General features: G+C 47.4%; 2 protein-coding genes across 5 annotated transcripts in view; both read right to left on the reverse strand.

Moving 5' to 3' along the window:
* Positions 1-13856, reverse strand: part of ULK2 (unc-51 like autophagy activating kinase 2) — a 37359-nt gene extending 23503 nt beyond the window's left edge. Inside the window, exons 1-6 of the mRNA XM_041422895.1 lie at positions 13167-13856; positions 11893-11985; positions 10635-10676; positions 2163-2195; positions 1759-1795; positions 152-325 (exon numbers count right to left, since the gene is read on the reverse strand). Of these exons, the coding sequence (XP_041278829.1) occupies positions 152-325; positions 1759-1795; positions 2163-2195; positions 10635-10676; positions 11893-11985; positions 13167-13259 (472 nt within the window). The 5' untranslated portion in view covers positions 13260-13856. The remainder of the gene's footprint in view (positions 1-151; positions 326-1758; positions 1796-2162; positions 2196-10634; positions 10677-11892; positions 11986-13166) is intronic.
* Positions 13857-15282: 1426 nt separating this feature from the next.
* Positions 15283-27779, reverse strand: NLE1 (notchless homolog 1). 4 transcript variants are annotated; one of them, XR_005953998.1, is made up of 14 exons: positions 27318-27779; positions 26930-27076; positions 26630-26847; positions 26449-26528; positions 26115-26191; positions 24864-24961; positions 23248-23440; positions 22694-22829; positions 22365-22411; positions 22027-22229; positions 20975-21134; positions 20819-20889; positions 20310-20380; positions 15283-16030 (listed from the first exon to the last, which is right to left on the reverse strand). XR_005953998.1 is itself a non-coding variant. In XM_041422902.1 (13 exons), the coding sequence occupies exons 1-13, from the start codon at positions 27324-27326 to the stop codon at positions 20368-20370; spliced, it is 1452 nt and encodes a 483-aa protein (XP_041278836.1). In that variant the 5' UTR covers positions 27327-27779; the 3' UTR covers positions 19878-20367. The 4 variants fall into 4 exon arrangements, 3 of the variants coding, with proteins under 3 accessions (XP_041278836.1, XP_041278837.1, XP_041278839.1); XM_041422902.1 differs by lacking the exon at positions 15283-16030 and having other exon boundaries at positions 19878-20380; XM_041422903.1 differs by lacking the exons at positions 15283-16030; positions 27318-27779 and adding an exon at positions 27291-27301 and having other exon boundaries at positions 19878-20380.
* Positions 27780-27883: the final 104 nt, after the last annotated feature.

The raw sequence follows: 27883 nt of genomic DNA on the forward strand, positions 1-27883 counted from the left end.
GCACAGCACGAAGCTCATCATTCTTGACTTGCTGTCTGATTTGCATCAACTGAATACACTCCACATCCAAGACTTGAACTGGAGAGACATTTCTGAGGGGGGAAAACAAGCCAACAGTGCTGACTTTCCCTTGCAGTGAGGGAGGATGTACCTATTTTGATGCGTATGCCGCTGACGCTGGATTTCCGGCGGCTGGCGTAGGACAGCAGGATGTTCTGGGGTTTGAGGTCCCTGTGGATGATGCCTTTGCTGTGCAGGATCCTCATGGCTGCTGCAATCTGCTGCAGGAACACTCGGATGGTGTCCTCACTCAGAGTCCCCTTAGCTGGCAGTGACACACACAGGAGCAGGGGGGAGAATAAATATCAGTATATTTAGGTAAAAGCAATCAACTTCACGGTGATCAGCTGAAAACGTAGTGAGTTATAATCTAATCATCGTGAATTACAATCCAGTCTTCAGTGTTTTTCTACAAATGTAAATATTTTCAACAATATAGACATCACCATGGTTTTAGAGCAGCTACACAACTCTGAATCATCAGTTTTTCCAGTAGTTTATTCAACTTGGTAGCATCGTAATTATAAAACTTCTCAAGTGCCATTAAATCTCAAATTAAATCTCATTAAGTCTCAAGCTGCGTCAAGGGAAATTTAGGTTGGATATTGGGAAAAAGTTTTTACAGAAAGTAAAAGTACTGGAAATGTTCTTCCCAAGGAGGTGGTGGAGTCACCATCTCTGGGTGTGTTTAACAGAGCCTGGATGTGGCTCTGGGTGCCAGAGTTTAGTTGAGGTGTTTGGGCTGGGGTGGACTCGAGGATCTTTAACATCAATTCCAACCCAGTGATTCTGTGAAATCCTAAACTGGCCAAAAAGGCAAAGGAAGCAAGAAAATAGAAGAATTTCACATGAAGTACATCAAAAAATCACGTTAAAACCTGAAGCCATAAAATTTGTTCTTTATGGGGATGCTGAGAACCACTCTGCTCAGAAATTTCATCCATGATAAAACTTATTTTGAAAGTAAAAAAATGAGATGTACTTTTGAAAGTCTCTTCTGAAGGTATTACCTCATTCTGCAGCCTAAAAAAGCACTGCACACAGGAGCTGGATTTCACTGTCTGAGTCTTTCCAAAGGTTTTAATGGCAAGTGAATTAGGCTTTTAATACACACAGTTACCATAACAATAGCTGTGCATAAAAAAGATTCCTTCAACAGGCTGAGATACAAGGTTAAGTAGAATATTTTCATCATGAAAAATGTGAAGATTAACATCTCTGCTCAAAATTTTGGTTGGAATAAGAATCCATTTGTCATGATTTAGAAATTCTGTCCTCACTTTGGGCAGAGCCATGGAAAATCACTCCCAAGCCAGCACTGCCTCTTTTCCTCTTTTTCAGAGCATTATTATATAAGTAAATCAGTGTTTTTAAGTTCACATCTCAGAAAAGAAAAACAGGTGGAATCAAAACACTGGGAAGAGCCCTCAAAATGTAGTTTTAGAAATAGAAACCCACACATCTTTTCAGCATGCTGCTGATGGTTAACTACAGCTTCTCCCTCATTGACAAATAAGGGAATGTTACATTCAGCTGTGGCAAAAAATAAAAAAGCATTTTCTGTCTGTGTATTATCACATTCATTTACCCATATTTAAAGCACAAGCCAAAAAATCCCACAGAAACACCAATGGATGTGAGGAATACAGAATATAAACACATAAAGCACAATAATAGGGAAATACAATAATCAATTACCTTGTAAGTAATCTGCCAAGTCCCCACCATTGCAGTACTGTTAAAAACAAAAGGTTTTATTTAAAATACAAGCACTGAAACACCTGCTACATCATTTCTACTTTGTAATCTTTTAATGAAAATTAGATCCCTTCCAGATGTTTGCCTTAAAATCGTTTTGTCAATTATTTGTAATTAATAATTCGAGGTGTCACACTTCATCAATACTTACAGTTTCATAACATGAAACTGAATAATTTATGGAACAAACAGTGCTGATAAATTTAATGGGACATAGGAAATTCATAATTCACTTTTCAAAATAGTTTGTGTTAGCAAGCCACGGTTAGTTTGCAGCTGAGCAAAGGAATAGTTTTGTCTAAAAGTCTTTAAAATCAACCAGCAACATACATGTTAACACATACCTCCATGACCAAAAAGACAGAATTGGGCATTTCCTAAAAGAGGAGAAGAAAAGTGATTTAAGAATGTGAGAATACAAAGTCTGTACCTGCCTTAACCAAGTGTAACATGGGATTTTCCCATCACTGAGACACCTTAATGTAAGTCACTGTTTAAGAGCACAGAAAAAGTGTAGATTCTCCACTATGAAATATTTTACATTCCCAAAAATATTTTCATATGCAAAACCATAAAACCACCAGGAAATACTTGCATGAAGTGTCTCCCTGAGTGAGCCCTTGGCAGAAGCACATCCCTGCCATGCTCCTCATGGCAGAGCTGGGAGCTGTGTCCATCCTCCTCAGATTTTCCAAAGCACTGACCTCCCATGACCTCCCTGCAACCTGAATTCCCTCTCTTGTAATTGGGGAAAAGTTCCTGAAAGACAGATTGCCTAACTTCTACTGTAAATTACCTACACACTTCACAAATCCAGTTACAAAAATAAATCCGTGCTTAAACCCGACTGTAACAAAAACATTCATCCTGTTTCCAAATATTTACTTTGTGTGAGGGAAGAAAGGCCTGACCTGTCTGTGCTAATAATCAACATTGTTTTCCATAGTCTCCTGCAAAAGACAGTTCTGTTGGGCCAACAAAGTTGAAGATTCTGAGACTTTTTATAAAGCAAAGGTATTTTTTTCTCCCTCTGAGCTTATTAAGATTGAAAGGAAAGAACACAAAGAGAACTGGAAGGAAACTAAAGGAAGTGTACAGTAAACAGGATGATGCTTTTAGTTACACAGTGTGTTACCTCCCTTTCCCTTTAAAAATAAACTTAAACAAGGGCTGACAGATTGAGGGAAAATAGGGTTTTTTTAAGGCAGTTGAAGGAAAAAAGGTGAGATGGCACCAGACAAGGCCAGGCACATACCCCAGTGGGAAGTGGGACTGCAGACAGTCTGACTGAATTCTGCTAAAGTGTCACAAGGAAGTCAAAAGGGACACTGCACAGCAAAATAAATGCTGTGAACTCAGGCACCTTTCTGTGTGCTTGCAATGACACTTCAGCAGATGCTCAATTTGACCACTCTGGCAAGAATCACCACCAGGGTGCCATTGTCAAAGGCTCACTAACAGCTTCTGTTAGAAAGCTTGGAAAAGAGAAATAAAAGCAAAAATGAGCCCAGGCTAGAGAAAGCAATGACCCTAAACACCACACACAGCACAGAGCTCAGGGATGGCACAGCCCATCACACTGACATCCAGACAACTCCAAATAATGGAAATAATTACAGTAAAAGATGAACTGGCTGGTTTAAGGTTAATTTAAGGCTGTATTAGCCTGCTTCACTTTTGGGAAGCATTTAGTCACTCATGTCTGTGTTACAGAAATGCATTTGAGGGTGTTTCCAGCCCAAAACATCAAGCACATTTTGCAGATTTGTTTACATTTGGAAATTAGCTTCGAAGAAAGCAAGTTTCTAGGAGCATGAGTCAAATCTGTTGGGAATGGCAGGCAAACTCCAACCAACATAGAATATTAAAGCAGCAGCAGATCACATTTCAGGAAGTCTCAATTGTTCAATGTTTCTGCAATAGCTGTGGCCAACATGAACCATCATTTACATTCCTATAAATGCCTCAAAACCTCAGTGCATACAGCAAAGCAAAAAGCCCATTAGTAATTACTTGCTTTGCAAATTACTGACAATATATAATTGTTCCTTTCTGCATTGTTCCTTTGCAACAACACCTGCCAAGACAGAGGCTGTCTTTTAGGAATCCCAAAGATGCCAAAGAGCAACTCTGAGATCCCAATTTATCAAATTGAAAATTCTGCCAACTGAGGATCACTTCTCTTAAAGGACAGCTGTGATGTGGAGCAGAAGAACCCAGCTAAGCAGCAGGAGAAGCCCATCCTCCAGTGCAAGAAAGCAGCTCAGCTCCTGGATTTCCACCCCAGCTTTGCAATCCCATGAATCACAAAGATGTTCCACGGTGTCAGAGCCTCCAGTGCACAAAACCAGCAGCTTATGGCAGCATGTAATGCTCAGCTCATGACAGAAATCTATTCATCACAGAACTAAGAGGATGTGTTTGCTGGATTCCCTTGGAAACAAAGTCCTCTCAAATGAACTGCTCTCTTCAGAAACATAAAGCTGATGATTTGCCCTGTTGTACCAGTCCTCACCTGTTTAGAAAGTCATACTGCATTGCCCTCAAATGGAATTATTTATATATTTTTTAAAATTTATATTCTTGATGAAAAATCTCATACTGCATTGCCCTCAAATGGATTTATATATTTTTTAAAATTTATATTCTTGATGAAAAATAACAAATCAAGTCACCAAGTAAAGTCACACTAAAAAGCAGAGCATGTTTCCTTAATGTAGCTCAGAAAATCCTTTTTTAATAAATCAGCAGAGCAGATTAGAGATCCCACAAAGACATTTTCCCAGACTCAAATGTCCTCTCCAATTCACAGTGAAGAAGTAATAATTTGCACAGAACTGATACCAACCTCCCCAACCACAACTTGTCCCAAGTTGAACTCATAACCAAACACTTTTCAATATCCCACCAACATAAGCTTTAGCTCAAAACAGCTGAACTTGTTCAACCCTTCAGGGCTGCTCAAATTTTGCCTTACAGCTCTTGGCCAGCCTGACTGGGAAGGTGATCTCCATTTTGGGAATACATTCAGAACAGACAAGACAGTTCTGGAGACATATTTTGCCCTTCTAAATTATTTTGCTGAACAATAAAGCTCTCCCTATCAACATTCCCCAGACTTGTGATTTCTGTTGACTGGCTAAGCAGAGCAAAGTGCTCAAAAAGGAAAGATTAGAAAACCAGCATTTTTCAGATCTAACATTCAGGAATAAAGCTGATCTAGCAAGTTATTTTGAACTGTCTCTTGAAACAGATAACAAAGCTTTCAGCAATTTGTATTGATGTACAGATCACAAAATTAGTGCAGCTGGAGTTGTTCTGACCTACACTTCTACCTAGATAAATAAGTAAAACAAATATCTGCTGTGTTGCAACAATTGCCAGTTCTGCCCAGCAACACTTGTTTTGCTGCTGAAAGTTTTCTTGATAAAAACCTACTTTTGTTTCTTTTTACTCTGAATCTAAGTTTTACTTGCAAGCAAAGGCTAATTGGAAACCAACTTACAATTCTGAAATGTAAACAGATAAACCTAAGAGAAAGAAGCTAAGAGGCAACATATTTGCCAAAACTTGCTATGTTTTAATCCAAGGCTTCCACCAGTTGTCTTGGGGGATGCTAAGTTCCAACTTGAATCAGTCTCAGCACAGTAGTTCCATTTAAAAAACATTAATTGAAAAAGAAGTCAAAACATCCATGGCTACTTCCAAGAGCTGTTGCTAGATCTCTGGAGTACTGGCAGAAACATTCCCTAGATGTCATTTTGGTTCACAAGTCCTCCTTTAGAACAAGCTGAAGGTCTGCAAGGAGCCCAGTGAGCTCCCAAAGCAGAAACTGTAGCAAATAGTTACTCTCTTTTCACTTCAAGTCTGTAGATTTTATTTAATTGCAGTTTATGATGGGAGTCCCCAAAGCAGGGGAGTTAACCTGACAGCTTGTGCACTGCTGTTATCTGATTAATTTTCTGCTATGTTCATTTGTGCTATATTGGATATAATTTTTTGGCCAGAAAGATGCCTTTTTTTTTTTTTTTGGCTTTAAATACATTTGGCAAAAACTCTAATGATATAGTAAAAAAGGACAGGTCCAGATCTTTTAAAGGCTGTTTCTCTCTGTATTACAGATATTCTTGGTTTATTTTGTGAGTGAAACACAGCAGCAACTTCTGTGTTCAGCTCCTATCACCCCAAGGACTGAGCATTTTGTTAATTTTGACAAAATATTAAATCTCAGACTAAATGTCACTTGACATGTGCCTGTAGGATTCAAACAGGGTGCATGCTGCCAATTATTCACATAAAAGAGCAATCAGCCACGGAGAAATGCACCACAAGAACTGGATCATCCATTTGCTGTCAGTGAAATGCTGTATTTAACCAATATATGGGTGGTGAGGAAAGAGGCTGCTCTGCTGCCCAGCACCAAGGAAAGGCATAGCTGCTCTCAGCACAAAGGTTCAGCACACTTTTCTACTAAAAAGTCATGTGAAACAGTTCTGAAATTCAAATTACAGCATCCAGGCCCAGCAGGTAAGCACAAGACTATGCAGTAACTCTTCTGAAACAGATCTGAAATTCAAATTGCAGGATCCAGGCACAGCAGGTAAGCTAAGGCCTGCGTGGTAACTCCAACTCTTTGGTTCTGTGGGCCACAACAAATTCTAATCCTGGTTGTCTCCAGCATTTACACTGGCATCATTCCTGCACTGTCATAACCAACCTTGCAGCTGGCATCAGCTGCCAGGTAGTGTTTCAAAACCTTTACAGCTGCTACAGGGCAGGATTTTTCTGTTATCTGAACAGCATGTTCTCATATGATTATTTCCACACAGACACAGGGGATGGATATTGACAAACACAAAGGACTTGAGCAAGGAGCTGAGGGGACCAAAATAAAGATATTGAGACACCCCCTGTTCTGCTGGGAGTGTGGGGGCAATGAAAGCTGAGACACTGAGATCAGGAGCACACACAGGATGCCTGGAGCAAATATCTCAAGAAACACATGCAATAGTACCAGACCAAGTGGAGTCCTTGGGTAAACCAAGGTTTCTAATTCCTGCTGCTAAAACAACAGTTCCTCCCCTCAGCACCCCTAGGAAGAACTCCTGGGCTCTCTGTGTACAACAAAGCTGAGCTGTAGGTCCCAGAAGGATTTCTGGCTCCATTCCCAATGGCTTTCTCTGCTTCCAAGGACAGCAGAAGCAGCTGCAGGTTTTTTGTCTGCTCTGTACCAACAAGCTAAGACAAGAAACAATTTTTATCCAGATACTGTTTCTCCAATAACACTCTAGAAATTAGTTCTCCCTAAACTACTGTTCAAATAGCAAACTTCAGACTCCATACAGTGAGGACATTAATTCACTCTCCTAAAATGCTATCTCCAAGATACATTACAGGCTTTCATTCTGAGAGCTGACATTCTAGAGAGGTTTTGAATTAAATTATTTGCTAAAACAGGCACTGTCTGCCACTGTGGAAGAGATTAGTTCTACTCAGCACACACTTGGGATCATGAACTGCACAAAACTGTAAACTCATGTCCTAAATATAGAACATTCCAAATAACTTACTGATACCTTCATTCCACTTCAGTGGAATACTTTATCCAAGGATCTCAGTGTATTTTACTCTGGTAAATTAGAGGCTATTTTAGACTCCTTTTGCTTTTGAGAAACAGTGGCTCCACTTCTCCAATTAACAGGATCCAAGACTGATTTTCTTTTGCAGGATGAATGACATCCCACAGCACCACCATGGGAAAAGAGTTGCATCCTTAAACCATTTTAGAGATTTGGGAGTTTTTTATTCTTGAATGACAGACAATCAAACACTTGCCCAAGAAGATAAATGAAAAGTGTCTCTTTTGCTATCCATCTATCATATCTGAGGGTTTTTTTAAGCATTTCACAAAAAAAAAAAATTCATTTCACTTGCAGAGGTGAGCTATTTTCCAGAGCCCTACTGCTGAGAAACACTAGTCTCTCACAGATGGAGGGGTTTTATTTAAATATCCCTACAAGTTCCCTCAGCCTTAGCACCATGGCCTCCACACCCTGGTGTGTGCAGCTCCCCAGCCCTGTGAGGTGGCACCAACAGCAGTGGAGTGCCCTGCTTACATAAAATGCTTATCTGCAGCTCAAACCTGCCAGAGCTGCACGTCCACCTCACGGAAATCAAGGGCAATTATCCTGCTGGCTGCAGAACAAAACATTTTCATGCCACCATTAACACACAGCAGTTCACTGGGGTGTGGCTCCAGACGAATGGGCACTTCTAGTAATTGAACTCCAGACACACTAATAACATATCAAATGGTATTCCCAGGAGATGAAGGATGAGCAGTGTAGAAGGTCTGAAAATGTTCATGCACAATCAGCAGAATGGCCCACAAATTCTTCCTGGATTTAATTAAAACCTCCATGGTGTATCTGTCTTTATTATGCTGACTTGTGTGAGTGGTCATGCAACAGGAACATAAATGAAGAGACATGAAGGAGAAGGAATCTAACTACTTCCTGAGAATCAATCCAAATGAAGCTTTTTGCAATACATAAAGTAATAACTGTACATTCATTCTCAAAAGATACACTCCAAATTGCTATGCAGGGATACAGCTTTAATCTCAAAGTACTGCCATTGATTTAATATTATGAGATGTGGAAGTATTTATCCTTGATCACAATCAATTTACACTTTTTTCACTTAGTTTTGCCACTTTCATTGCACACCATCTTTTTCCATCTGAAAACTCAGAGCAACAATCAGCTCTTGGCTTATTCAGCTACGTGATCTGTCAAACTGCATCTGAAACAGGAGCATTTTCTTATTTCAAACTGTCTAAGGTTAAGAAAAGCTCCAGCCCAACAGAACTACAAAAATAAAACAGACTCCCATTCACACTGAGAACTTCCTACTGTGACACAGACTCCACTGGCTCCAGCACTGAGGAAAAAAAATAGCTTCTGTAAACTTAGAAATAGCTTGAAATCCTGAAGTCTTATCTGCTGGACTGTATCACCATGCTCACAATACCCTGGCAAACAAAAAGGGCAGCACATGCTAGAACATGAAATGCTACAGAAAATTAGTAGGTGTAACAGCCTACTGACATGTGAATGCCTTGCATAGTGTTCATTCTTGCTGGGTTATAAATTAAATGTAATCACAGAAGTTAATGATGTCTGCCACTTCACAAACACAGCAGAAAGGGAAAAGCTTATTTGTGCAAGTGGCACACTCTTTATACCATATATTGCAAAGCAATTCCTTCTGTAGAAGCAGCATCCTGCTGCCAAGCTTTGTGTTTGCTATGAATGTATTTGAAATATATCAAGGTACAGGATGCAGGTTTGCCCTTCTCTTTGCTTTAACTGCTCATTTTAATTAAACACAAAAGCTGGTGACAAACAGCAACATCCCCTTCTCAAATGCAGCAGCACTGATCATTCAAGAAGTCCTGTCACCCTTTCCTGGGGCAGGACAGAAAAGCCTAAAAGTTATGTTTATAAAAACCCTTTAGGTAAAGAAACCATAGACAACTGTAGGACTCTGTAGTCTCTTTCCTTGTGCACAAATCAAAATAACAAGAGTTTTTCCAAAGCTCAGATGTTAAATCATCAAAATACCTAACTAGTCCACTACCCCCACGTTGAGCTGCAGAGCTGACTAAGGAACCTTCATGTATAAACAACTGTAAATGATAAATCTCAAATTCAGCTGCTTACTCACACACCAACACCCTCAGTCAACAATTCCAGTTGCTTTTGAGATGTCTGGACATACTAAATTTAGGATGCTGAGAGATTATTTCCACTTAGCAATGCTCAGGAAAACCTGGTCTCCTCAAGAAGCACAACAGACAATACTTTCCCTCTCAGAGCAGATAACATTACTCAAAATGAAGAATGGTGAAGTCAAGATTCAGGAAAAACAGTCTCTAGACTGAACCTAGAAGTTTTGATGCACAGTCAGCTGCTACATGAACATCTCAGCTTTGTACCAAAAGTCACTTGAGTCCTACAGCTCTAGAAATCCTGAGCCCACCTAATTTATGTCACATGAACACAAACTTCTATAGGAAAAGATACACATCCACACAAGCTAAAAGCTTTTAGCATGTGAATGTGTAAAGACAGGAAAGACTGAATGTCACAATTTCTATTTTGTGTTGCTTTGACTATGCAATGCCCCAAAGGGGCTGATCAGCAATTTATTTTTTTTAACAGTGTAACTCTGTATTTAAAATCAGGACTGAGCCCAGGAGACAAATGTATAGTTCTTATTCCAGCAGAACAAATGGCTGCATGAGCTGCCTCGTGTCTTATTTAGCTTTGCTCTACACTGGCAGGCCTCAGGATACAAAAATGTACTTCCTGAGCAGAACACACTCCCCTAGACAGGCTGCAGAGCAACTCCTCCACCTCATCAGGCAGGACCCTGGCAATAAAGAGAGGAGGACAATCTGAAGGAATTTAATTGAAAAGATCTAAGTGTCTGCTTGGCTTTTCTCACTGTATCCTGTTCTGGACACAGAGGCAACAGATACATGTGACTGTGGTTTTCTGCTTCCTTCAGTTCCTCCTCACTGTGCCACAGGGCTGAACACCACATTTCTTTGTCACACAGATCCCCAAGATGCTGCTCTTGCTGCAATTTGTTTTTGCTGAATTCCAAACTGATGACAGCAACAAAACAGACCCATTCAAAATAAATCTATTCAAAATCTTCTACCTGACATACATTATATATACTCACTATATCTTCATAAATTAATTTTAATGAGGGGGGAAAAAAAAAGGGATCAAAATATATTTTACCTGGACATCATAAAGAGCTACAATGTTCTCGTGCTGAAGTTCCTGTAAAACAAAAAAATTTGTATTATGGAAAAAGGTTATTAGTATTACTACTATTATTAATTGAATTTGCTGATAATGCTGATTTGGTGATAATCAACGAGAATCTTTTTAAGATGATCAGATAGAATTTAGAGAAAATCCCAGCTGTTTAGATAATATTTAAAGGATAAGGAAGTTAGGCAATATCTTGAGAGGTCATAAAAACATTTGGTTCCAGAACTTTATGTCAATGACTTGTTACAGAAAGTACCAGAGCACAAGATCCTCTAATGAGAACTGAAAATTGAAAAGATTTAATTTCCTACTCTTACACAATTTCTTGCTTAGTGAAGTAACCAACCTGACCATGCTCAAATCAGCCTTACTTTTCTAATACAAAGAAAATCAAACCAAATAACATTAAATAAAACTCATGGGACAGACCATGGATTATTTGTAGCTGCTCAAAAAACTTCTGTTTGTTAAGTACTTGCAGTACACTAATACACCCAACACTAATTCTGGTATATAATAGATAAATGAGAATATAATATGTACATAATAGCATATAAAGTAGTGATGTATCTCAAGCAGCTCAGAAACATGGGAAGAAAGCAGCACTCAGTATTACTGCAAAGCTGTGTGAAATGAGATGTGAAATTCAAAGAGCAGGGAATGCTAAATGACCACCCAAGGAGAGGTTTCCATAAAATAAGACTGAAAAACTGAAAGATGCTCCATTACATTTCCTCTGCTAGAGCCACACTCCACATTTTAAGGCAATTATCACAAGTCAGAAGTGGGCAGCTGCTTCGGGAATTAAAGTCAGCTCACTGGTTTCAGCTTTCAAGGCACCTTTGAGCAAAAAAGATGAAGAAAGATCAAAGACTGACGCTTCACCCTCAGCTATGATCTGCTGGGAAAAGGTGCCACACTGGCCATCCTGAAGGACAAACTCTTCCACACGTGCAATAAGCAAAGCACAGAGACTGCTCCCACAACAATTGCTACTTTTAACTACAAAAGCATGCTCACGACCTGTTCTGAGACATTTCCAGAACTAAAGATTTAAATTTTTTTTCCGTTTTTCTTAGAATTTCTATTTCTGGATCCCTAACAAAGAAACATCACAACAGCAGCTACTGTGACACCACCCATGACCTGGAATGAACTAGGTCAGAAGTCTCTTTCCTTTTTCAAGCCAAGCAGCTTTAAAAATCACTGCAAATTAACATACCTTTAAGATTTTTATTTCTTTTCCAAGCAGGATTTGTGACTTCGACAAGTTCTTTTTGTTAATACTCTTTATGGCTACTTCCCAATCAGTTTTCTGGAAGTGAACAAAAAAAGTACTGTTAGTTTACTTTTTTAAAAAAACTTTATCCTCTAACAACTATCTAGGAAAACACAGAGAAAAAGTTGCAAGATCACCCCTCTCCTACCCACCAGTTATTGCTACCTCACGTGACACCATCAAGAACTGTTTCATTCCACAATAGCTTAGACAGCTATTAAAATCCAGCTTTGGCTACACTGCATTTTAATGGACTCCAAAGCATTAAAAAAAAAAAAAAAAACAAACAAAAAAACCCCAAAACCTAAGTAATTATATCCTTTTTTTTTTTTTGGTAGCAGCGCTATGTATCTGCTCTTTTAGACTTCTCACAATGATGAAGTTGCTTTTACTGTCCTTTAAGGACTTCTCATTTTCAGCTTTTCTACACTCTGCAGATGAAAACTGCACAGATCCCCCTCTGTTTGAAACAAGCTTATATACTGTCTATTTATATATTATCCAAAAATAAACTATTTCTGAGGTGGGAGCACCTCCATTGGCCTTTAAAGTTTCCGTTTCTCTTTCTCCTTTTTTTTTTTTTAACCCCAAAATCACTGCACCGTGCCTCTCCAAGCCGTGAGCACTGCCTTAATCCTCCAAAATGCTAAATCTCAAGGGCTGTTTTCTGGAAAGCAAATCTCTTTAGGCACCAGAATAAACTCACAGCATCAAGAAACCATAACGTAACTATGAATATCCGGGGCGATGAGCAAGTCACGCCAGGAAACCAGACACCTCTGAATTTAAGAAATATTCAGCCAATCCCAAAGGAGACAATTTTCCATTAGAGCCCTCGTTATCCAGCGAGATAAACATGACCCTCCCGACAAACAAAGGGCTCAGCCTCCCCTACAGCTGCAACTCTCCCCTCACCGCTATGGCAGGGAGAGAGGAGGAGCGGTGGGACCGCGGACAGGCCGGTGGGGCTGAGGGAAGGGGAAAAATGAAGGTTTTATAGACGCCGGGGCCGGATCCCGGCTCAGGGCCGCGGGGCAGCCGCGGGCCTCAGCCCAGCCAGCACCTCCCTTCGGCTCTTTTTTTCTCCCCGAACACCCAAACCACGTCAAAACTCCGCAGAGGACACAACCCCCCCGCCACCACCGCAGCTGTCACCCACCCGAGGGGCTCCTGTCGGCCCCGGGTTGTGTAACCAGCCCCGCTCCGTCGCTGTTTACCTTGCGGTGGCGACCTTTGAAGACCACAGCAAAGGCTCCGTGTCCTATCAGGTCCTTCTTGCTGTACTCAAAGTCCCCCACCACCTCCATCATCCCTCAGCGGGGCATGAAGCCCCCGGGAAGGACGGAGGGAAAACAAAGGGGCTCTTCCTCCAGCTACAGCCGCCTCACGGCAGCCGGCGGCGGGGTGGGAGCCTGCCCCGGTCCTGGCTGCCCCCGGCGGCGGGGGCAGCTCCTCTCATAGCGCCGCAGACCCCCGGGCCGGCGGGGCTGCTGCAGGGCGTCACCGAGGCGAGGGGCTCCGTCGGGCATGGGGAGGGGAAAGAAGGGAATCTCAGGGGTCGGGTGTGAGGGGACAGCGCGGCATCGGCGCCGGGACGAGGGGCCTTCTCAGCGGGGAAGGGGGCTCCGTGCCCTGCCGCTGCCCGGCCCCATGGCCCCGCCACAGCGGGCGCTGCCAGCGCCGCGGCCCCGCTCAGGGACCGAACCCCAGAGCATCCAGCGAAGCGGGGGGCGGCGCGGCCCACGGCTCCGGGGATGGCTGTCGCTGTCGCCGCCGCAGCCCTCGCGAGAGGGGAAGAAGCAGTGAGGGTGCGGACGGGGGTCTTTCAGGCCGCCAGCGCCTCCCGGGGCTCCTGCTGCTCCACCACTTCCTCCACAGAGATCCGCACTCAGCCAGCCCCGGCTGCAAGTGCCCAGCCCTCAGCACCGCCCCGCGGCTCTTATAAGCCGCAGTGCGCAGGCCCGGGTGCTCGGGTGCTTCCGCCGGCGGCCAAAGAGTGCCTCACCCCGAGTAACCTGGCGGTCCCTCCGCCGCCAGCGCCTCAGAGCGGGACCGGAGCGGGGCCATTGCCCCGAGCCCTGCGGGGACCGCGCCGAGCCCTCGCCGGCCCCGCACCCCTCCCGTCAGGGCTCCGGGGGCCGGTCTGGTCGTCCTCTCAGTGAGGACGGTGACCCAGGCCCCTGGGCCCACCTTTGCCCTCACGCCCGGGCAGAGAGGCCAACCTCAGCCCTTTCCTCGGCCGCCTCAGGCGCGCCCGCCAGTGAGGACAACGCTGAGGGGCCACCAGGGGAAGAGAGAGGACTGGAGCTGCACAGGATAAGAGCTGGGACAGTCAGGTATTGGATCATCCCAGGTTTCTAAGGCAGTGGCACTGATTACATAGCACCTCCAGGTCACACACTCTCAGCCCTGTCCCTGCTCCAGGTCACACACACTCAGCCCTGTCCCTGCTCCAGGTCACACACTCTCAGCCCTGTCCCTGCTCCAGGTCACACACTCTCAGCCCTGTCCCTGCTCCAGGTCACACACTCTCAGCCCTGTCCCTGCTCCAGTAGTGAGCAAGACTCTCCCTCAAACCTGAAACAAGGAATTTCAATGAATGGAGAGGCAATGGAGGAACAGGCATACAAAGTGCTGTGAGCCAAAGACACTTCGAGTTGTTTGCTCCCTTTATAAGGGGAACAACGCCTGTAATTTACAGCCCCTGCCTCCCAGCACTTTTACATCAGCCTGGGGCTGTTTACAGCATGTACAAACATGAAAAAAAACCCAACCAGCCACGGAACAACAGTCACATGGAGCCTTTGACCTTCACCTCCACGTACACATAATTATGCTCCTTTCCTCTGTTCCATTCCTCACTGCTCTCTTCCCATGTTCTCCATCACACACACCACCTCCACATCCCAGTTCCAGATCCCTTCAGGCTTCCCCAGTATCCCCACGGGCCCCAGTGGATGCAGGGTGTGACCCCTCTGACCCCACACAGCCTTCCCTGACGTGACCCAGGCTCTGCTTTCAGTGTCACCAGATCAAAATAGAGACTGAGCAAAGAGTTCTGCAGTTGGGCCTCTCCCCATTCCTCACTTATCTCCCTTGGCTTTCCAACACTCCAAACCAGGAGCAGTGTGCCATGTCAGGACCTCCTCAGCTAAAGGCTTCTCCACAGACAATGAAATTAGATGTAAAAAATATCCAGCAAGAGTCTTAAGGAAAGATTGACAGCTTTATGAAGGACATTTTAAGCTATCAGAGGAATCCTGAGAAATCTCATTTGTGCCAAAGAGAACCAAAGGGCTTTGAAACCCCTCAAAACTGAATCCCCCCTTTATTTCAAGTTTTGAGTCCCCACCCAAAATCCTCCCATGGCACTCCCCTAACAAACAACACCAAGAAAGTGGAGTTGGCCAATAATTTCAACAGCCCAGAACACCCCTGTGGAAAGAATAAATGAGATGTAAAAATATTCCAAGTTAATCATAAATTAAAATGTTGGTAGTAACAGACTTTGTGATATGCTTCACAGTGTCCCTTTAAACCAGGAAAAAGCCCACAAGCCTCCATGTGTTAAATATTCTGATTCATAAAAATAATTTCCCTCAGAACTGGTTGTTTATTGCCATCCACCAATTCTCACTTCAGTATTAAACCTCCCAGCATCAGCGTGTATCCTCACCCCAAAATCAATGTCACAAGCTACATTTTAGGGAAGCTGAAAAAACAAATTCATTCGCAAGACGCCTTTTGAGCAGATAAAAGTCACAACGGCCATTATTACCAAGCCACCCGTTCTGCATCACACTTGCGAACCGAGACACATTTCCCGACACTGCCTCACGTCCTTTTGTCCTCCTAATGGGGCTGGAGCCCTGGAGCAGGTTTGTTCAGCACAGCAAGGACAAACGGGCAGGAGCGGCAGCGAGCTTTGACCGGAATAACTAAACACCCTGCGGGATCCGAGCGGGATCGCTGGAGGCTGCGGGATTTGCATGCGGGTCACTCCTCCCAGCTGGGTCCTTGTCGGGCTGCTGCGGGAGCTTCTGGGCGTCGGTAACTCCAGCATCCGCACTACACCAAGAGCCTGCAAACAGCACCGTCACTTGCTTGGGCTGCTGGAAGAGTCCTGAGGCAGAACGGACTGGATTCACCTTTCCCAAAGGGAGCCTCGCTGCCGGAGATGTTGGGAGAGGATGCAGGATAACCCCATGGGGCTCGTGTTGCTCCCACACACGGATATCCAGCATTTAGCCTGCACTACCCAGGGCGTGCTCTGCTCTGCTCTAACCATGCAGGACACTAAAACACCCAGTGCAGCTGCCTGAGCCAGCCCAGTGGTCCTCCAAAAACACGGAGCACTGTGTCCTGAGTTGGTTCGTTTTTAACATCACGCTCTGCAGGAGAGACCACCAGCAACCCACAGTTCTGCACCCACCATTCACAGAGGGAAGAAAACAGAACAGCAGTACTGGAGATGGCTCTGGGGCTCTTTCCCAGCTGCACTACCTTGCTTCAAATTAGTCCCTCAGTTGTGAGCCAGGACTTCTGATCACAAGAGCAACACATCTAGGAAGGAATTAGCAAATTCCAGGTTGCTTGTCTGAGCGCAGAGAAGGATGCTTTCATCTGGCAGCAGCTCCACAGAACACAGACATCACTGCCTTGGGTTTTTTTAACACCTTTCATCCTCAAAAGCACTAATGGACTTACAGCAAGCCCTTCTCTGCCGTTTCACGCCACCAAAATGCAGCCCTGAGGTAGAAATATCACCTGAATAATGGCAGGGCTGACCCAAAAAAAAAAGCAGAACAAGGCCGCTTTTCCTACTTTTCATGCAGAACAATGAATGAAGTTCATTTTCTTCCTATTCATTGAAAAATTTTTCTTGTCTCTGTCTCTCCCCAGGCTATAAACTTGCACATGGAAATTAAATTACAGATCTGGGAAAATATTCAAGAGATCATCTGAGTTGAACAGGACAGGAACCATCACCTGAATAACGGCAGGGCTGATCCAAAAAAAAAACAGAACAAGGCCGCTTTTCCTACTTTTCATGCAGAACAATGAATGAAGTTCATTTTCTTCCTATTCATTGAAAAATTTTTCTTGTCTCTGTCTCTCCCCAGGCTATAAACTTGCACATGGAAATTAAATTACAGATCTGGGAAAATATTCAAGAGATCATCTGAGTTGAACAGGACAGGAACATGTGGCTCCAAGGACCCAAGGAACACAACACACACTCCACTTGCATGGATAAGCAGGACACAGCCCCAAGTAAGAGTTTTCACATGGATTTTAAGGCCTCATTTATCTAAATCAGTTCCCAAAGGTAGGAGTCTGACAGCATCCTGCTCACCTCAGAGCTATCAGCTTCGCTCCAGGTGTTCTAATATCCTTCCATATCCTTCCTTCCCTCCCTCCATCACACTCAGGATTTCACTAGACAGGTAAACCTTCCTCAGAGGACTGGCACGCTTCCCAGTCCTTATCACTACTGTCTTCCCATTGGGATTTGTAACAAAATTGATGGTGGCACCAGCTGAGCTTTTAAAGGAGAAAGTGTCAGAAGGCTCTGCAGGACAGTTTCTGGCTATGCTTAAAATTATTCTTGTATTACCAGTAAAAAATAACGCCCTTGTGGTAAGAAAACCTGTGTGGGATGCTTAATGAGTAACTCAGGAGGAACTGGACTGAAACATGGAAGCAGATCCCAGGATTCCTATCAAACAGCACTGGAAAAGCTCAGGCATTTCAGCAGGTTTTCCAGAAAAACCAATCACAAAGCTCCAGCCCACCTCCTAGATTTGTCCTTTAACACAAAGTAACATCTCCCCCATTAATAACGCCATCAACCCCAATTTGCATCTGCAATTGCCCAAATGAGCTAATTAAAGCTCCCGTCCCCAGCGTGGCGGAGCGAGGGAGGTCACGCGCTCGCTGCGGCTCCTGCCAAGCAGGAGCCAGCTCTGGAGGGAAGGGCAGCAGCCCTTCCTTCCTTCCTTCCTTCCTAGTGCCTGAGCAGGCACTGACTGCAGCCAGGCCCGGGAAATGCCGCATTCAAATGAAACTGGGAGGGAGGAGTGTCAGGGAATTGCTTGGGAATACAGCTGGAGCTGGGCCAGCTCTTAGTATGCATGGAGGCTGGTGCTGTATGAATGGTAAAAATAGCAGCAGATGCTTAGATAAGAAAATACAATTTGGTTTACATGCAAAGCTATCACAGAGCATGGTTCAAAAATCTACCTGCTACCAGATCACAGGAAGATTACGGCCGAGAGCTTTAAACTTAGTTGCAAGGCCCTTTCTTTCTTCAAGAGGTCTTGGAAAACCTTTCTGCTCCAGCATTAGAAAGGTGAGTTTTAATCAGGCTTTATGTCACAGAAGCAGAGTCTGAAGGGATGGCAAGAGCATGGTTAAAGTGCACAGTGATTGCTTTGGTTTGGAAATCAGTGGGCAAGGTACACTGATATTTTAGGTACACCTACACACATGCACAGCCAAGCCCAGTTCCCACAGGCAGGATCATGTCTCTGAGCTCTGATACATCCCTGCCTCCAACACAAAACACACCATGGATTGACAGGGAACAGTGACCCTGAGCAGCACTCCAGAGGAGGAAGCAGAGAATGATTCCTCACTCAGGAAGAGCCACTTGCAACCAGGAGCTGCTGCTTGTAGCAAGTCAGACTTGGGGACAGAGCTGAACTCCCGAGGGTGGGTCATTCCCTTCAGCACAAGCACCCCAAAAGCTTGGAAACCAAGCAGGCTTCTTGGCTGTTACCAGTGACCTGCTCCTCTTCTCCCCAAGGGCAGACTTACCAGCTGGTTTTAAACCACCCTGTCCCACATTTACCTCAGTGAATTACAAAATATTTTCTTTATGCAGATGGATGCAACCTGGCCTATGCTGTCAGCAGGAACCAGCTGGAGGAAGCACCCTAATGAAAGAACAGGTATGGGATACTGAGCTCTTCCCAAAAGATCCCAGAGATAGATCCCTGCTGACTTGGCTGGCAGAAGGAGATACTCACAGAAACTACAAATTGTTTTCTCAGTCATATTAAAAATTTAACCCTTTGTTCCAGCCTTTGGCTCACCTGAACACTTGCAGACAAGCAAAAGGCCATTACTGCACAATCTTAATTCTCCAAAGCAATCCTGCCAGAAGGAATAAAGTCCTAAAATGCATCTTCTGCAGCTGGGAAGCATCTGAGATCCAAACTCCTGTTCTGAGTTGTAGTAATCACTGCATATCAGGGCTATGGAAAATGTTTTGACCTTCATGCTACTGCAACTAAATCTGACAGTGTAATTTCTGCTTCTTATTAATCACATCTTGATTTTCTCTGTTTCATAAGCATCCTGGAAATAAACACTTAGTCCAGGTCTATTCACCTCATGATGGCTGGAAGCCTGAACTGACTGATAAAAAGGCTCATAAGCAAACTTACAAATACCCAGCTGACAGTGTGAATCCCTCTCACCCACTGGGCAAGTAAATGCACTTGAGAAATTCCAGAAGGAGCCAGCCCTGTGCAATGGAAGTATTGCTATTTTCTCTGTGGGTCCCAGCCCTGGTGTCAGCACGTATCCAGGGCAAGGGACAAGTGCCACACAGAATTCCTGCGCCATTCTTCCCCACCCTATCCTTCCTTCCCCCAAGCCAGTGGTGGATGGGAAATGGACACTCTCTCTCCTGTTCAGAGTCTCATTTTCCCATTCCCAAGAGCTGCTGAAACCTGAAAACTCAGCACAGCTCCAGCAGTCGCTTGAAGTCCAGGCCTGTTGCACCCTGAACAGATTAGCCAAGGAGTTCTCTGCTGTGGATGCAGGGGATCACTGGCAGATAATGCTCAGCACAGCCCACAAGGAAATGGGGCTGTGTGGAAAGGCAAAACCTTACTGGAATATTGAGAAGCCCCAAGTCCTCATTCTCAGCAGATCTTTGTCCCAGACATGCAGCCAGGCACAATTCTGCAATGGAATAATGTGCTGAATTTTCCCATTTTTCTCTCTCTCTGAAGGCCATGAAAGGACAACCCTCTCTGTTCCCACTAAAACCCTCTTCTCCACAGGATTCTCCACAGAGCAAGAAAGGGCACGAGCAGTCTCCGCCCTTTGCTTGCCCCTTTCAGGACAATGGCTACTGCGAGGCTGAAATTCCAATAAAAAGCCAGTTGAGATGGAGGCAGATGAGATATCCCTCCTGTGATGTTCAGAGGAAATCATCCTGCAAAGCACAGCTCTTATTAAGAACTAAAATTAAAATTTCCTTAAATAAATATAAGGAAAGAGTCCATGAGGGAGAGTTGCCAACGGGAACACGGAGCCGTGTTTGGGTCAATCTCTTCGTCCATCACCTTGGAGATCTCCCAGGACTGTGCTGAGGGCAGGACCAGCAGCTCCATGTCACTGTTCCTATCGACGCCATCTGGAAAGGGAAAGAGCTGCTGTGTCCCTGTGGAGGGGCACAGCTCTGCCACAGGGCCCAGCAGGCAACAGCAGCGCTGCAGGGACCTGGGGTCACCAGCCACAGTCAAATGGCAACCAGCTCCCAGGAATCTGTCTGCATTACTGGGAGAGGGAAGAAGGTCAGAAATGAAGACCTGACCAGCTGGTGCAACTGTTCCTTTCCCTCTCCAGGAGTCAAAATATCTGAGTCAAATTTCATCCTGACTGCTCAGCTGGAGAGGCTCTGCTTTCTAGTTATCTCCCAGCTACAGTTCCTGCCCTGAGAGAGGTCAGGTCTCCAAGCTGGGATCTGACACAGTGCTCTCTGCAAGAGACCACACAGGTCTCTGCAAGGGCACCGTGGCTCTGAGGGACACACGGAGCAGCTGCATCCCTCGTGGACAAACAGGTTACTCACATCCGCAAACACTTGTCCTTCCCTCCGCTCGCCACCCTCTGTCCGTCCGGGCTCCAATCCACCGCATACACCTGGTGGGATGGAAATCAGTCACCTGTGCTGGGAGGAGGGGTCACTCCTGCCTCCCAAACACCTCAGCTCCCGCAGGCAGCTCACCTCATCGGCGTGGCCAGGCAGATCGATGGCCAGTTTCTTTGTCTTGGCATCCCAGACCTTGAGGGTGCTGTCGCTGCTGCCGCTCACCAGCAAGCGGCTGTCGGCTGACCAGGCGATCTGGTACACGGCTGAGACGTGGCCCCTCAGCGACGTCAGGTACCTGGGGACAAGGACAGGCTGTCAGAGCAGCAGGCTTTGTTCCAAACTTGCCCTTGTCTTCATGTTTCTTCCCCACCAGCACAGTCACAGGATGCCCAGCATGCTCCAGGCAGACAACTGCTAGACAGAGTCCATCCAAAAACTCTCCCAAGTGGGCTCAGAACCTTCTAGAGGATGCCTCCTCATCTCACCCCCCTCAGAAAAGAGACCCTTATCCAGCAGGCAACAGTTCAGCCTCACTGCACAGGTGTGCCCTTCCCTCTCTGTCTGAGCACCTCAGATTTAGAAGGACCTTTGAAATTGCTGACATGAAAGCCAAGCTCATGAGTGTTAAAGTTGGTTTGCAGGGGAGGAGTGCTGCCTCCAAGAGCTCACCACTACTGGAGCTGAAAGTTAAAAGCTGGATTACAGGAGCATCCAAATACCAACAGCACTACTTCTAACTACAAGAATTTGCATCATCCAGAACAAGCTGTTCTCTGGCACAAGAACTGTTTAAACTGGGTCAGTCTCCAGTTCCCAACACACACATCTTCAGGAGATCACTGGAGTGGAACATCCCCTTCCACCACAGCTGTGCCTGCCCCGGAGAACCGACTCTGCAGCAACAGGGTGTGCAAACAGGTGCCAGGCAGTGCTGGGGCTGAGTCACAGTGGGGCTGCACACACAGAGCCAAGCACAGACACCCTGACACACGAAAAGCCAGACAAGAGCCTTCCCAAGGGCAGAAAATCGCAGAGGCAGCAGAGTGACTTTGCATGAGCTGAAGCTACAGAGATGCTGAACATGCCAGGAAGCTGCTGGCAATGAACTGGGGCCCAGCCCTGTGTGCCCTGAGCATTACACACAGACTCCAAACCAGCACCACCTCTAACAGAACAAACCAACTCACTTTCCTGTCCTACCATCCCAGAGCTTTATGGACTTGTCAAAGGAAGCACTAGCGATTATCCGGGTGTCTGGTGAGAACACGACTTGGTTAATCAATGCCTGGTGGCCTGTCATTCTCTCGAGTGGCTTCTTGTCTTCTGCTGGTCTCCAAAGAAACAGGGTGAAATCATCTGACCCTGAGACAAGCCTTTCTGGTTCTGGGCCCTGAAAAAGGGATGAAAGAGCCCAAGTTTTGTACAAGCCAGGTGTGGAGAGCTTGGAAGCACGCCAGTGTTGGGGTGTCCACTGCTTTCACCAGTGACAGTGTTAGAAGTGACAGCAGGGACCAAAGGGACTTACCCGGACTTGGTTGTACCTCTGCAGTGCCCTGTCTTTCAGTTCTGACACTGAAAAAGGGAAAAGGAGGGTGAAAGAGAGATTGGCAATCCTTAGATTAAAAGAAATTTTATAACCTTGTCATGCCAATTCCAACCTCGGCTCTGCAGATTTAGCAGGAGCATTTGTGACCGCTCAATTTACCAAAGACAACTTGGGAACAAAAGCCCTGGAAGGAAAACAGAGTGACCTCCCCATCCCCCAGACTGCTCCACCCTGGCATGGGCATGAAAAATCTTGACTTCCAGCATGCTCAGTCCTCCCCCAGCCTCCAAGGGCGGTGCTGCACTCACAGGAGCCTCTGACATCCTGGGGGTTGATGGTGGCCTCGGCTGGCTCGAAGGCGCCGGTGCGCAGAACGTAGTCGGTGCTCAGGGCCATGGTGTTCACCCAGTGAGCGTGGCCCTGCAGCGTGCGGCACAGGACACCCTGGGGACAAAGCCACCCTCAGACAGGGACAGGACACAGCCAGGCTGCACAGCACCCAGCGGGCTGCAGGGATACACCCCAAACTTTCCAAACCTGCTTGCCCCAGCTGCAGGCAGGCTAAGTAAGCAGGGAAGACACAACGCTGTTGAGCTTCAGGGAATCAGCTTCCCTTGCACAACACCCATCAGCTCAGGTTGCTGCAGGGATGTTTCAGCTTTTAGCCCCATTTAATGCTCTTAAGGATGAAAACATCACACAACAGATACCCTTTGCAAATGGTGCCAAGCAACAGGTCTGACAGGTCAGGAGGATACAGCAGCTCTGTTTTCCAGGGCACAAGCTGTGCCAGGAAGAGCAAAGCTACCCCACGGTGTGCCCAGCCCCCTTTGCAGCAGCCCAAGGGCAGTCTCCCACTTACATCCTGGCTCCTCCAGACTTTGATGGTCCTGTCCTGGGAGGAGGAGTAGAGCAAGCCATCGCCCCCCCACTTCACACAGGTCACCGACTGCGTGTGGCTTGTGAGGATTTTGTCACACCTGCCCATCAGAGTGTCCCAGATGCGGATGCTGCAGTCCTTGGAGGCACTGGCCAGGTAACGGCACTCTGGGTTTCTGGGCAAAGAGATCAAATCCATTTGTGCAGGTCCCCTGAGCTCCTTCCCCACCAGCCCCAAAGGATTCAAGGGTCCAGCAGGCAATAAAATGCAACTTTCTTCTGCCTTAAGATCAGAGAGAGGCCAGACAGGGGCAGAGCACTGATCTACAGAGAACAAGGTCTCACAAGGGGAGAGGCAGACAAATGCCTCCTCCAAACCAACTCCTGGGCTCCTACAGAGAACAAGGTCTCACAAGGCAGGGGAGAGGCAGACAAATGCCTCCTCCAAACCAACTCCTGGGCTGCACATTGGAGAAATCAATCCAGGATAAACCTGGAAGCTGAGGCCTTGGCAATGACCTTGCTTGCACAGCTTTAACCCACTGGCTAACAAGGTCACCACAAACTGGCACCTTCCCTGGGCACAGGCTGGAGAGAGCCATGGGCAGGGGATAAGCCTCACACAGGGAGCACAGATCCATGGCACTGGGAATGTGTTGGATGTTCCCCTGCCTCTGCCATGCTTCATCTCCAGCCTGTGGACAGAGTGCTGTTGTGCTGACAGGGCTGAAAGGAACACTGTCCCTCCACATCCATTGTGGCTTAGAGGGCAAATTGAACACATCTGGAAGCAGCTGGGACAGAGCTGCCACAACCCTCTGTCCTCTGCACATCTTTATCACTCTGCATGGTGGCACCAGCAGTGGAGAAGAGCACAGCCCCTCCCATTGCACTGGAACTGGCTGAAAAAAGAGAACTGCAGCCCTGGCAGGGTCATGTCTCTCCTCCCCATTTCCTCATCTTCCTTACAATCTTTTTTTTTTTGCTAATCCAGTTAATTGTCTGCAAATAGCTGGAGCTTCCTACTGGCAAATTCAATTTGCAGGGCTCTGCTCTGAAGGGGCCCTTTTTCTTTCTTTTTTTATTTCTGTAACAATCTTGGATTAATGGCTACAACTGTCCCCTTCCACCCACCTTTCCCAGAGGGAGCTTTAGCTGATCGAAGGGATAAGGGGATTGTACAGTTAATCATCCCTGATAAACAGGATGACAGAGGCCAGCAGGATCAGGAGAGCAGAAAGGAGTGCTCTGCCCTCGGACACCACCAGGCTTCCCTGCTTCCACCTCAGCATTGCTGGAGCCCATCAGTGTTTGTCCAGCACCACAAAAGCAGTGTTTTCCACAGGCAGGTGTATCTTTTTCCCAGGGGAAAAGAGATGCAGCCTGGCAGTGATTCCCCAGCAAGTCACAGGGACTGTGAGCAGCAGCTGGGACTCCTGGCTCCCAGCTGCACACATTTTTCCCAGCTCACCTCGAGAGCCGTTCTACATGGGCCTTTTCCCGTAACAGGACAAAGGCAAACAGGAGCAATGCCCTTCAGGTCAGGCTGCCCTTTTCCATAGGAGCAAAGGGAAGGGCTGAGCTGGCCCCTTCACTTACATGTGGAGGGGTTCCCAGCACAGACATGTGATCCATTTGGAGTGGCCAGAGAGCACCCGGCCGATCTGGCTGCCAGTGGCTGGGTCCCAGAGAAAGATCTGTCCAAGAGAGGAAGCACGAGGGTCACGTCAGGCCACAGACATCATGTGAATCCCACAGACGTTGGAGCTCCATTTAGAAAGCAGAGGTGTCCTTGGGATCGTGTTTGCACTTGCAGGCAGCAGCAGGGGAAGGGGGCTGGATGCCTTTCCAAATCCCTGCAGCAATCAGCTGACACCCAAAAGAATGAGACCTGACTGCCCTCCTGTCTGCCTACAACGCTGCTGCTGCTGCAAAGTTATCTGCCTCAACTCAAAAAGGATACAGGTCCCCAAAAAGCCACCCTGTGCCAGAGACTCAGGGAGTGTTTGCAGAGCACAGTGAAAGCCCCAGCTAACGCTGCTGATTATCGGATGCTGTGGGTGGGACACATGCTGGTTTTCTCTTGTTGATTCTCTCTCTACATAAATGTTCATCTTGAGAGCCAAGGCATTAGTCATCTCCTACTTAAGAACCTGGGAGAAATAGGGAAAAAGAGGACAAGCAGCTCTCTGGGTTCAGTTAAAGGCAGACCAGCACTAAACCATGGCTGAACCACCCTGGCCCAGGACATTTCCTTGGGACTGGCATCACAATTTGGCAGCTCTGTGAGTGCTGTCATTGCTCCAGACCATTCAAAGGTCAGAGAGTGACTGCCCCTCAGGAGCTCAGCTCCTACTTAACCACACACTCCTGCTTCCCCAGGCATTTCTGCACTTCAAGCACACCAATTTTGTCCCACAGCGAGGGCCGAATTCCTTTCACACTTGTGCAAGAGGGAATTTGGCCGTGTCTGTGTGGGAACGCTGTGACCAGGCTGCTGCTGCATGGCTGGATCACACTAAGAGCAGCCCTGACCCATCCTCACTCCAGACACCTCCCTCGTGATGGAGCTGCCTGCCAACAACCACATCCAAAGCCTGGACTCTTTCCTGGACAGAGGGAAAAGCATCTGCACAGCGGGATTCAGCAGCAAGAGCTCCCCGAGGTGACAATGCCAGAGCACTGCCTGGCACAGAGAGGCTTCTCACAATACTGTGACACAGCCACACACAAAGCTCCTCTGGAGAATGGAATCCTGCTCCAAACAACGGGATAGCCCCCTGACACCCCTGAAGAAACAAGAAAACCCTTAATCCCCCCCAGCCCCGTGCTGAGGGAGCCCACGCGTACCTGGCTGTTCTTGCAGCCCGAGGCCAGTTTCTTGCCATCAGGTGACCAAGCAATGCTGAGCACCCAGTGCCGGTGACCTGGCAGAGAGAGCAGAGTGGGTGTGAGTGGAGACCTGGGACTGTCCCTGGTGTCCCAGCAGGAAGCCACCCTCTGTTCCTCCTGGCCAGCCCCTCTTTCTCCACTTTGCCAAAGAGAGCTACTCCTTCTCCAGGCTGTGATCCCAGCCTGGACAGCTCAGACAGCACCAGGCTCTGCTCTGCTTGTCCCCAGGCAGACAGGGGCTCTGTGAGGGAGGGGGTCACAGGCTGCCCCCCTGGCCCTCCCCAGCACCCACCTTTGGCTGTGAACTGTGGTGTTTCCGTGCTGAGGTCCCAGAAGCGGACAGTGGTGTCTCCAGAGCCACTCGCCAGGTACCTGGGAGAGGGGGAACAGCTCAGCACGGTGTCCCCAGGACAGGACAACGGCAGCTGCCGCCTTGCCCCGACCCCCGCCTGCCTGCAGCCACACCCTCGTACTTTCCCGTGGGGCTGAAAGCCACGGAGATGACGGCCTCGGTGTGTCCCTCCAGGGAGCTGGTGCAGCGTGTCACCGCCCGCACCCTGAACACCGCCTGCGGCTGGTAGATGATGTCCAGAACCTTCTCTGTCTCCACGCTCTGCCCTGCCAGGGTCTTCTCCAGCGACGCCACGATCTCGGCATCGTGGATGAAGAAGACCAGAGGCAGCGGCTCATCCTGCGGGAGGAAGGGCAGGTGAGGCAGCGAGGGGCGGCGCCGGGTCGGGCTGGGGGTGCCGGGGAGTTCGGGAGGGTCTCACCTTCTGTAGGAGGGCGTTGCAGACGAGCTGCAGCTTGTCCGGAGTGATGGTGACCGGGACGTCGAAGGGCGAGCCCAGGCACTCCCCTGCCTCATCGCGGAACTGGATCAGGAGCCGCTGCACATCCTCCCCGTCCGGCGACATGTTCTGCGGGACAGCGGGCTCAGCGGCGGGAATCCCACCGGGCAGCGACACCCGCCTGGGGGGAAGGAACCTCTACAGTGGGACCCCGCGTAGGGCCCGTGGGAGGGAGAAACACCCCGCTCCGAGCAGGAGCCGCGCGGGGAAACCCCAGCAGAGGGCGAGGGGACCCCGCAGCGCCGCAGCACTCCCACCCCTGCAGCTTCCAGGCGCTGCCCACCCCGGTCCCGGTGCCGGTCCCGCTCACCGCGGCCATGTGCGAGCCTGCCCCACGTGGGCCGGAAGCGGGCGGGGAGCGCCCGAGCGCGGCGCTGCTGCCCCCTGGCGGCCGGCGGGGAGAGCCGCGCTCGCCCCGGGGCCGCGGGTTCGAGGCCGCGCAGGGACAACTCCCGCGGGTCCAAAACTTCGGGGGGGTTGATGCTAAAACGACCCAACATGGGCCGAGCCTCTCACGCTCAATCCGGCCCTTAGTTTAAGGAAATGCAGCCCTGAGTAATATCCATATCCAAATGTGGGAGCTTTAATCCCTGAACATGCCCAGGATTAGTTGGGATCCTACCCAGGAGGGAAACTGAGGCAGGGGTGCACTAAAACAGGTAAGAGTTTAGTGTGGTTCAATACTTCAGGACCAACCCTTGCCCCTTTACACCTTTCACAGCCCAACTTCTGCCACGTCCTGTGACTGAACAACTTTAAGAATTAATCTTATTCACCACACTGCCATTAACATAATCCATTAAGAAACGTGGGCAAAATCACCCCTAAAACTCACATTAAAAAACCCATCCCATGTAACTTCAAACCCCATGAGAA

This window comes from Onychostruthus taczanowskii, unplaced genomic scaffold, assembly GCF_017590055.1.
Source record: "Onychostruthus taczanowskii isolate IOZ18803 unplaced genomic scaffold, ASM1759005v1 scaffold75, whole genome shotgun sequence".
Taxonomy (NCBI): Eukaryota; Metazoa; Chordata; class Aves; order Passeriformes; family Passeridae; genus Onychostruthus; species Onychostruthus taczanowskii.

Bases quoted from the DNA above. Each gene is read 5' to 3' on its own strand.
- NLE1 (XM_041422902.1), bottom strand. The intron at 21,135-22,026 runs GTGAGTTGGTTT...CCTTGTCCCCAG, and splicing joins TGGGATGGTAGGACAGGAAA to GTACCTGACGTCGCTGAGGG. The intron at 20,890-20,974 runs GTGAGCTGCCTG...CCATCCCACCAG, and splicing joins TGCCTGGCCACGCCGATGAG to GTGTATGCGGTGGATTGGAG.